Below are 11,450 nucleotides of genomic sequence, written 5' to 3'. Positions count from 1 at the left end.
TCTGTGGGAAAACGAGTTTTTACATTTTTGGCGGAAAAATACGCTTTTGCGGTTTTGGCGGGAAACATGTTTTTGCTAGTTTGCAGTTTTTGCGGGAAAACGTGCTTTGAAGTGAAAGTGCATTTTTCTGGTTTTGACGGAAAAATCTGATTTGGCGGAAAAGTATATTTTTATGAAAAAGTGCGATTTTGGTGAAAAATTGTGTTGTTGTTTTGGCGAAAAAAGTGTTTTGCAGTTTTAGTGGAAAAAAGTTTTTTTTTATGGTTTTGTCGTATTTAATGAGTGATAAAAAGATATTAGGTTTGAGTTTGTAATTTGTTAATTACATACAGAACGTATAATAGACATTATACGATTTTGACAAACTCATCTCCATCCATCTAGATGATCCAATTTGGATGTGATTTTCAAAATTAAACCTAAATTTTTAAAACTCATTCAGATGAGCCATCCAGATGACTTATATTTTTAATGTCTAAACGAACAAAACTCTCATTTCACTCAGATAGCTTATCTGGATGGAGAAACGAACCACTCATGTTTGGATTACAAAATCTAGATAAATATAAAAAAATTTAACAAATTTTTAATATTTTTTTTTATCTTAGGTAAGAAAATCAAGAGCAAATTTTCGTATGGGTACAGAAGTAACTTACTATATCTTTATATTATATGGAAACTTCACTTTTTAGTGTTATAGGTACTTAGGGCATCAGCATCGCAGCATCTTATCACGTATCTTAACAAATAAGAGGAAAAAAATAAATACAAATTAAGGTAATAATCGTGGGACGTTAACAAAATTAGAACTTTCTCAACGCGTCCTTCGGTTGCACGTGTCAAGAGATGATAGGAAGACCGAAGGGGTAGAGGTCGAGGAGGTATCGAGCATTCTCGACTTCATTCTTCTCGTCTCCTCTCTCTCTCTTTCTTCAATCTCGACGGGGGATTCAGTCTCGCAATCTGGCAAGAAAAATCCGACACCGAGCTCTCGTTAAATCGTCATCCTCTCCGCCGAATCTAATCTACCGCTGGTACGGGTTCTTCTGTGATCTCCCTGTTGCGATTTTCCCAGATTTAATCACCATTTTTTTTTTTTTTGGTTTGTGGGTTTGATTTGATCTTGCATGCTTGGGTATTGTAGTGGGAAATCGAAATCTGTGACGATTCTCAACGTCTCCCACTTCTCTCTCACATCGAAACCTTCTCCTCCGAAACCAGGTGTGTCTTCGTTCTCTCTACTCCGTTTGCTTGTTGTATGCTTAATAGGAAGTGGAATTGACTGATTCATTGTCTTATTAGTGAGTTAATTTACTGATTTGTGAATTCGTTGGAGTAAAAGTTTTCTTCGGATTCGTATGGTAGTTAATTAAACTTGAGTTGTTTTTGTGTTAATCGATTCCTTTAGTAGAGTTGTTAAGAATGGGTTGGTTAATCATTCTGTGTTAATCAACTTGAGTTGTCCTCTACTTTCCTTGACTTGTTATGTAAATTAAACATGTTTTCTTTTGTTGAATCGATGAGTTGTTTATGTGTTCTTTAAGACAAAGAATGGTTTCTTTATAAATTAAACATGTTTTCTCATTTGCTTTACAATGAGAAAATGAGTTCTGTGAATATAAAGAAAGGATCTTTTTGCCTTAGATCGTCTGGTAGGTAAACGTTTTAATGAGGTTAAAGGTTTTAAAAAATAGTAAAAGCATGGTCTGTGTTGATGTGTGATCCAAAATTGAAGTGAATTGTGGTGAAGGACTGCTTACATAGCTGTACTTGTGTGAAGTGATTTGGGTATAGCTTTGTAGTTGTGTGAAGAGTTATTACTTGAATGCTGTAAGAGGAACTTGAATGCTTTGTAGTTGAGTGAACTGTTAGGAGGAATTTAATGAGGATTTCTATTTATGTGAGATGGTTAAAGATTTTGTTACTATGGTTCGCGCTTTAAAAATGGTTTGGTGTTTTAGTTTGTTTGGTCGTAGTCTAGACTAGTATAATCTGTTTGTTTGTGGCTATATGATTGGATCTTGTTTGTTTCTAACCGCAATGTGTGTAGTAAATAATGTGGCAATATAATTTAGTTACTTGATTGCTTTTTTTGGTTGCTATGGGTGTAGTAACTGATGATTAGACCCTGGTTGTTTATGGTTAGGTAATTACTGACCATCCTTAACTTTCTCATCTATTTAACAACCACCTTCTTTCACTCTTGTTTTCTAAATCAAACTAGTCTCCGGTTTCTATCGGGTCTCTCTTATTTAATCTCTTTTATTGTAATCGTTATGGATTCAAGGAATCCATTGAATCCATATGGTCAGTCCCCTAGTTTAGTCGGCCTCCTTAACAGTCAGAACTTTTCTTATGAAAGTTACCAACCGGGTGTCCACATTGGAGAATCACAACAGTCATCAGAGATCCCTCCTTTTAGTTCACAAGAAACCGAGACACCAGTGGGCTCTAAGGAGAGAAAGAAGTGGACACCAGCCGATGACGAGGTTATAATCAGCGCTTGGATAAACACGTCTAAAGACCCGGTTGTAGGAAATTCACAGAAGCTAGGCACTTTCTGGTCCCGAGTTGGTGAATATTATGCTGCATCTCCACATGCTGTACAGAGTGGTGACCGAAGAGAGCATCTCAATATAAAGCAGAGGTGGCACAAGATTAACGATTTCACTAACAAGTTCTGTGCTGCATATGCAGCAGCAGAGAGACAGATCACCTCTGGTCAAAGTGAGAACGATGTTCTCAAGGTGGCACACGACATCTACTTCGCTGATCACAAGAAGAAATTTACTCTAGAGCATGCGTGGTGTCTTCTGAGGTTTGAACAAAAGTGGCTAAGCCTCAACACTCCTAAACCTAGTGGCACTTCTAAACGAAAAGGTTGTGAGACTCCTTGTCAGAGTACAAACACGACTGCTGCTGATGATGAGGTCCGGCCTGAAGGTATAAAGGCCGCTAAGGCTAATAGGAACACGGGTAAAGGAAAGTCAGTGGCTGAGTATGCAACAATTATGGATATGAAGAGGGAAGATTGGGAGATGAAGAAGGATGATTTGGATAGGAAGGAGAGACTATCAAAGCTCGCTATTCTAGACACTCTCTTAGCCAGAACAGAACCACTGAGTGTGGCTGAAGAAGTTGTCAAGAATAAGCTACTAAACCTGTTGTTCTGAGAAATAGTTCTTCCCTTGTTTTTAAAAAAGCTTGGTGTTTGCTTTTCTGTTTTTTTTTTTTAATATATGTCTCTGTTTTATTAATGTATGTGTTGAAGATCAATGTATGTCTGTTTGTTCTCTGGTTGCAATCTTGGTATAAATCCTTTGTGTTTGTTCTCTGGTTTGTATTTCTACTGTCATCGTTCATTAACCTTGGCCATCTAATTGTTTTTGCAGGTTTAGTATCTATGGGAAGGTACAGCTACAGCCAACCTTCAAGCTCGGATCCGTATGGTGACAGGGCTGACAGTGGGTACAGCGAGACGGAGGAGTTAATCCGTCGTGACCAAGCTGAAATAAGCTTGAATTATGGTGAAGTGGCTACGTATCCTCCGCAACCCGAGGTGGAGTTCGGTTTCCCACACACTTGTTACTGTGGTGGCCAACCACGTTTAGCAACATCAAGAACAAGCACCGATCCAGGGAGACTGTACTACACATGCGACCACGTTGATGACGGCGACTGCCATGTATGGAAGTGGTGGGACGTCGCCGTGATGGAGGAGATGAAGGCGAGGGAAAACCAGCTATTTCTATTAGAGGAAAAGGTAGATAATCTTAACTTAATGTCTGACCTTGAGACAGAGGAGAAGCTAGTTAGACTAGAGAAGTTAGTTGAGGAGAAATTAGCTAAGAAGAAATCTACTGTTATCGGTGGGGTTGAAGTAGTTATTGGTGTAATGCTCATAGTTTTAGTTGTAATAGGTCTGTTGATCGCCTTTAAGTGATGCAAGACGATGGTTTGCGAGACTTGGCTATGTTATGTAATGTCGTATTATCATCTTCAACTTTCCTCTACGTGTTATCAGCTTTGTATCAATGCTATTTTGTAAGTCGTGTTTTAGTACTTTTGAATCAAAGCTATTTTGTTTCTTTCCTCTACAAATCCCGTGATCTTTATAAACCCCATACCCGTGACCTTTATAAAACTCCTTACCCGTGAATTATAATCCAAAACATCATGAAAATCCAAAACATCACTCATACCCGTGAATCCACCCCGTGTATAATTTGAAAAGAAACACAACACGGGAAGACATATGGTTCTCTATAAATATGAGAGAACGTTCGATCATTCAACATATACTCATTTCAATTCTCTAAAGCAATTTCATCTACTCATTTCAACACTATAATTTTTTTTCCCTAAAAATGGCATCTTCATCTCATTACCATTACCACAATAATGATGACAATGATGATGAATTTGAATCAGTCTTTGAAGATTTATTAGAAATCCCTGATACTATTCTGGAACCGAAAGAGCGGAAAAAACGTATATTTATCGAGAGAGACCGGGAAGAAGGCCATCGAAAGCTCTGGAATGATTATTTTTCGGAAACTCCAACATATCCGCCCAATATATTCCGGCGACGGTTTCGAATGAGTAAGCCGTTGTTCATGCGCATTGTCCACCGTCTCTCTACGGAAGTTCACTATTTTGCTCCTACACAAGATGCACTTGGAAGGTCAAGTCTATCACCGATCCAAAAATGCACGGCCGCAATTCGTCAATTAGCATATGGTGGTGGGGCCGATACGGTAGACGAATATGTTCGACTTGGTGAAACAACAGCGCGGAATTGCTTGCACCAATTTACTGCCGCAATTATCGACTTGTTTGGCGATGAATACCTAAGACGTCCAACACCGGAGGATCTTGAAAGACTACTACATAAGGGAGAACAACGTGGATTTCCCGGGATGATTGGAAGCATCGACTGTATGCACTGGGAGTGGAAGAATTGCCCCACCGCTTGGCATGGTATGTATTCACGAGGAACCGATAAACCAACGATTGTCCTCGAGGCCGTAGCTTCTTATGACCTCTGGATATGGCATGCATTTTTTGGAGCTCCAGGTACTATGAACGATCTAAATATTCTTGATCGATCACCTGTTTTTGATGACATTATTAACGGAGTTGCTCCGGAAGTCAACTTCCATGTTAACGGAAGGGAGTACAATTTGGCCTACTATCTCACTGATGGTATTTATCCAGAATGGGCGACATTTATTCGATCTATCCGACTACCACAGGGTCCAAAACATTCCCTATTTGCTACAGCCCAAGAATCAGTCCGAAAAGACGTTGAGCGTGCCTTTGGAGTCCTACAAGCTAGATTCGCCGTTATTAAAAATCCATCTAGTTTATGGAAAAAATCGAAGATAGCCAATATTATGAGAGCATGTATCATACTCCATAATATGATTGTCGAAGATGAACGACGTACAGACGATCAAGATGAGACGTTTCAAGATCAGGATGTTTCATTTTGCGTTAAGATGCCTACAGAGATTTTTAGTTCACTTGATCGTCGAGCAAGAGTTCGGGATAGACCAGTCCATCAACAATTGAAACATGATTTGATCGAACATATATGGGATAAATTTGGACCTTAAAATTAAAATCGGTGACTTTTATGTTATTGTAATTTTTTTTAACAGTATCAGTAATTTTTTTCCAACTTTGTAATTTTTTTTTCTACTTTGTAATTTTTTTTTTCAACTTTGTAATATTCATATGTTTAATGTTATATGTTTTATCATAAAATCCTACCAAACAATTTACAAAAAAAACAAAATTTAATATTTTGCTAAGAACCTACCAAAACTTCTACCAATAATCTTTACTTTTACTCATGTATCTTACCAAAATCTCTTAACCTAATTATATTATTAAAGTAATACTAAGATATGCAATTGCATATCTAGCAATGCTGATGCCCTTACGTAATTTTTTACTTTCCTTTTTTTCAACAAAACCTTATTTTTTTCCTTTTTATGTGTTTTTAGCTAATTGACTCTATATATATATATATATACACAGTGACTGTTCAGGCCACAAACGCTAGAATCTGCCTCACGATGAATTTGCCGGATCAACATCGGAGTTTAAAGCTGACGATCCCCCAGTCAAGCAGATCTCCAGGGCTGATGCTTTTTCCGAGAGACGGTGGTTGTGTGCTGTACGACCCTATAGAAGGCAATATCCAGACTAACCTGGGAGACTTTCCAGGGTGTAGATTCCTGGCAAACTCGGGCAACTGGCTGTTGGTGTTAGATTCTGGTTCCAATTTATATATCATAGACGTGTGTAGTAAGGAAACGATCCCTCTTCCGTCTCTAGAGTCGATTGAGTCAGCTGATTGTATTGTCAAGCGCGTGGGAGATAGAGAATTTATAAGGGAGGAGTCTGGCGCTATTTACGGGGATCTGAGTGCTGATGTGGTGAGGGGACTTTTGTGGGTTTCGGAGAGTGGAAAAGAGTACGTCGTGGTGTGGTTGTTCGACCTCCCTGGACACTCTTACATGAGCTTCTGCAAGAATGGGGATACTCATTACACTGACATTCCTCTCGTTTTCGATGACTATGCCTTTCACAAGTATGATGGCTTGTCGGATATGGTGCTATGTGGTACCCGCCTCTACGTCTCAACAAGTCGTCGTTTTGTTCGAGTCTTTGATCTGTCTGGACCGCAAGGTTTCTTCAAGGACATTACCGGTCAAACACCATTCCCAATGCTTTCTCGTCATGATCAGAGGTACGATTCTAGCATTGCGGTTACAACATCATCAGGAGAGGTTTTGTTGGTTGAGAGTGATCCATCCAGTAGGACCTGGTTCCGCATCTACAAGAAGGATCCTGATGTAGAAGATCCAGATCACGCCTGCCACACGGTTACTGAGGTACATTCTCTTGGTGGTGAGGCACTGCTTCTTGACTTGGGTTTCACTGTGCCTGCTAACAAGGCCCTTGGTATCAAACCTGACTCCATCTATTTCACCCGTCACTTTCGTCCCTGCCATTGCTCACCTCGCGACCTTGACATCTGCGTGTACAATCTTGTAACCCAGTCCCTCCATCGCTATCACAATCTTAACAAGATGGATCTCATGGATGCTCGATGGTTTCTCCCTGGGAATTAGTTCTTTCTTCTTGTGTTATTTTCCTTTTATTTTATGCTTTTGAAAAAAAAATTATGATGTTGACTTACTACTTCCCCTCTGTTTAGTTAACGAAACATCATATCTTGCTGGACATTTTGTTTACATTAAGACGTAGTGAGTGGTGGAGAGAATGAGAATGGTGCCGGTCATCAACATACTTGTATGAATTAAAGATAAATAAAACCGGTTTAGTAGTTTACAATTTGATAGCCTAACAGTTAAACCGTGTGAGTTTTAACCTGCTGTAGACCGGGTGGTGGATATGCCAAGAAGGAGAAAAGAATGTGAGACTGGGGATATGGATACCATTGAAATGCATAATCTCAATCAAATATGGTCTTGTGTATTTCAATTCTCGTCGCTTGAATATTCCCCACCATGGCTCTCCTTGTCCATCAATTGTTCCATTCTCATCTTTCAATTCAAAAATTGCAATTCGGTTTTGAAAATCTTTGGATTTGATCTTGGTTAATTTCAGTGTTTTTAAAACTGGACCAATCCGGTGGTTGAACCGGATTCGACCATGAACCAATTACATAACCAGATTGAATATAATAATTGGTTCGATTATGAATCGGCGACGTAGCCGGATTAGATCTCAGGATAAAAATCATTAAAACTATCAAAAATATATAAATCATTCATATATTTATAATTTTTTTGTGTTAAATTCTTATATTTTAATTATGTATCATATTTACTAAGAAAGCCTCTGTTTTTCAATGTTTTTATCTAAGAAAAGTTTATAATTATTAATCATCTTCTACCGGTGACTACTGTCTGAAAATGTAACACCTTACTGAGAGTATATACTTATATCTAATTTTACGTCAAAGAAAGATCGATTAATCGGACAGTGAACCCGTGAGTAAATAACATGATATATATGTTTTTTTTGGACCGTGTTGTTGTCATATTATATGAAAGGAACACATCATTTAGCCAAATCGAATAAGACAAAGAAAGATTAGTTGACGAAAAGATATAAGATAAAGAAAGACTTGGTAGGCTACAATACTATTTGTTTAAGACTAAGAGACCAAAGACTCCATAATAAACATTTATTTAGACAATTTTAGCTACAGGTTTTCAGCAACCAAAAAAAAAAAAAAATTAGCTACAGGTGTGTTTTGCCACTATATAAAATTTTCACATCAAGATATAATATAAAACCTATTTTTAGGTATAACCTAATATGATCAATGTAGCAGTTGGCTAGATGAGGATGCAAGTTGGAGAGAGATAAATGCAAAAGGAGATTGAGACTCTTCTAACCAGTAATATATTCCATTGTTGGAGATGATATCTTTGAGATGCAACCCACATTTGCTTGAGATTTGTATGGATTTAGTATCACGTAAATAAAAAGCTCTACAGAAACACTTGTAGTATGGATAACGTGTATAACGTGAGCCAATAATCGTTCGCAAGTAGTAACATGTACAGATATTCAACTTGTACCGTTTGTTATCCTTGTTATTAAAAATGACATTTCAGCATTCATATTTCAAACGTCGCATGGTTACGTTGGTCTGTCAACTTCATTATTTCCACAGAAATGGACACATGTTCTGATGTGCACCTACTAACCGCGTCTAGACATTTGGCAAGAAAATAATCGTAAATTAAGAACAATTTTGGTGTGTTGACTTCAATAGGTAACCATAACAAACATTATAAAACACTTATCCTTCTTCATTTTTCATGTCTTCAACACATATTTCAAACATAACACAAAATGACGAACTTCTCTCGGTCGTGGAAACATGATCAAGTGTTCATCAGTTTCAGAGGTAAACCTCTAAGAAAAAATTTTGTGAGCCATCTAAAAGAAGAATTAAAGAGGAGCAAAATCAACTTTTTCATTGACGAGGATGAGACGAGAGGGAGACGGATAGCAACACTCTTTGAAACAATCAGAGAGTCAGGTGTTGCACTCATACTCTTGTCAAACAAGTACTCCGACTCAGAGTGGTGCTTAGACGAGCTTGTAGAGATCAAGAAGCAAATGGAGACGGGGTATCTTGACGCTTTTCCTGTATTCTACGAAGTGAAATCTGCCTCCATCAAGAGCCAGACTGGTTGCTTCGGTAACACTCTCCTTAAAACTGAGAATAAAGTTCGCAGAAAAGTTGATCGTGGAAGCTACAAGTCCATACTTGAAACAGAGGCTAGGATTTGGGGATGGAGGCAAGCTTTAGTCTATATTGGTGGATCATTCGGCTTTTCTCATAAAAAAAGAAGACCCGGACGGGCCTTTAATTATTAATATTGTGGTTCAACTTAAGAAAATGTTAGATGAAATTTCTTATCGAAGAAATTATCTTTTTATCATAGAGAAGTCTCTGATGCATCCCCAGGAGGCATTAACGTCCTTATTACAAGCTCTAAACATTAAGAAGTCAGATCTTGAAGATCTTATTACAAGGCCGTTCATTCAGACCAGAGGCACTGATCATCTGGTTTTTCTTGACCTGATCTCTCTTAAAAATCCTATCCTCGGTCAGCGGCTAATCAAGCGTGTTCAGGATGGAATGATTTTCTTGGTGTTGCTAGGTTCTGTTGACGGCTCCGTTGAGGTTTATTTTCTCAGCCTTCCATAATTTCTTTCTTGAATTGTTATAGTAAGTTAATGTGGTATTGTCACTTTTGTAGGATGTTGATTTCAAGCCTCGCTTGTTGTCCAGGAAACCTCGACTATTTCCTGGTAACAAGCTTATTGTCTCCCCTCAAGAAATTCAAGAGCAACGCTACTTTTCACCAGTTCAAGTCAGCAGTAAGTTCCTTTCATATGACTGAACGTACAGCTTTGTTACATGTTATGTACTTATGTTCCAAAAATCAATAGGCAGTAATTAGGTCATTTGTAGATAATTAAAGCCCCATTATTTTTCAACTCTTTCAAAATGGAATCTATTCTAAACATATATACTATGTCTAGACCAACTTCTAAAAAATCGTTTCGTATACAGCCAATTTTTAGAACTTTGGTTACATGTATCCTTAATTCCTCTGGATTAAACTTTAGCGGAATATGCAGATGTGTTAGCAATGGCAGAGAGTAATGAAAATACTCGGAATCGTCTTGGTGTAGATAAAAACTCCGATTGTTCTTTGACCTGCTTTTCATTGTTATGCAACATTATGAAACGTTTTGAAATGATGATAAACCCTCCTCCGCCTAGAGTGTTCATCAGTTTCGGCGAGAAGCAGCTCAAAATGAACCTAGTAAGTTCTCTGAAAACAGAATTTGAATCAAACGAAATCTCGGTATATATAGAAGATGAGACAAAGGAGAGGATCAAAGAGTCAAAGGTTGCAATAGTTGTCTTCTCAGACAAGTACCCTGAGTCACCACAGTGTCTTGATGAGCTCGTTGAGATCAAGAAGCTTATGGACGCAGGAGAGATCACTCCCTTCCCTATTTTCTACAAGCTGAAGGATGTTCCTAGGCTAGCTCAATCAGTTAAACAACTGAAGGGTTGTTTCCGTAATAGGCTTCTCAAGATAGAACAAGAAGTGCACAAAACCGTCAATAGGGACAATGTGAACTCTATACTAGATACCGAAGCTAGAATCTGGGATTGGAGACAAGCTATCTCGTCCATTTCCTCAAGACCAGGCTTGAGCAATGAAAATAGGTATATAAATAAATGCATATGCTGTTTCAAAAAGAAAAATGTCTTAAAATAGCATTAAAAAGTTTTTATCATAAATATATCAGGTCAAAATAACCAAATTATTTAGTTAAAAAGGTGAAAAAACATTTATATATTAATTAATCTAGACTTATGATTTAGATTTGAAAAGTGGGAATTCAGAATGTTTTAAAAATAATGTTTAAAATTTAAAATAATAATTAAAAAATAGTTTTAAAAAGTCGAATTTTAAAATAAAATTTTTGAAAATTTTTTTGAAAATTTTCAAATTGGAAAAAATCAAAAATTATGAATTATTTAAATATTTATGTATCTGTAAAATAAAGGTAGAATGGTATTTTCTCTCTTTTATAAAATCTGTTTTGGTCTTTTTTGTGTGTGTGTGTGTGTGTTTTTTGGGTCGAAAAACTCATTTTAGGATCTTTTGGAAGATCTGAACTCAAACAAAATAAATGCATATGTATTTGCTTCTATGTCAACATTTGTTCTAACGTTTTAACATTTACACCAGAAAAAAGAAAACATTTGTTCTAACTTACTGTGTTTTCTAATTGCAGCTCTGATCCAGTGTTCTTCACTGATGTCGTGACCAAGGTCAAAGAACTGTTTGAATTTAAGGCTATAC

At 37.4% G+C, this 11,450-nt stretch overlaps 2 protein-coding genes and 1 pseudogene across 3 annotated transcripts; all 3 read left to right on the top strand.

Moving 5' to 3' along the window:
* The first annotated feature begins 778 nt into the window (after positions 1-778).
* LOC125578445 (F-box protein At5g25290-like) lies at positions 779-7,375 on the top strand. Of its 2 annotated transcripts, none has more exons than XM_048741170.1 (3): positions 779-1,034; positions 1,145-1,221; positions 3,393-7,375. In XM_048741170.1, the coding sequence occupies exon 3, from the start codon at positions 6,084-6,086 to the stop codon at positions 7,143-7,145; it is 1,062 nt and encodes a 353-aa protein (XP_048597127.1). In that variant the 5' UTR covers positions 779-1,034; positions 1,145-1,221; positions 3,393-6,083; the 3' UTR covers positions 7,146-7,375. The 2 variants fall into 2 exon arrangements, with proteins under 2 accessions (XP_048597127.1, XP_048597124.1); XM_048741167.1 differs by having other exon boundaries at positions 789-1,034; positions 3,393-5,959.
* LOC125576158 (glutathione S-transferase T3-like) lies at positions 2,277-3,173 on the top strand. The gene has a single exon (XM_048735552.1). The coding sequence runs from the start codon at positions 2,277-2,279 to the stop codon at positions 3,171-3,173; it is 897 nt and encodes a 298-aa protein (XP_048591509.1).
* An 884-nt stretch (positions 7,376-8,259) lies between the features above and the next one.
* On the top strand, positions 8,260-10,900 carry LOC106441259 (annotated as a pseudogene).
* Positions 10,901-11,450: the final 550 nt, after the last annotated feature.

This window comes from Brassica napus, chromosome A1 (assembly GCF_020379485.1).
Source record: "Brassica napus cultivar Da-Ae chromosome A1, Da-Ae, whole genome shotgun sequence".
Lineage (NCBI taxonomy): Eukaryota > Viridiplantae > Streptophyta > Magnoliopsida > Brassicales > Brassicaceae > Brassica > Brassica napus.
The sequence above is the reverse complement of the archived record's forward strand: the minus strand, read 5'-3'. Positions and strand labels throughout refer to the sequence as shown.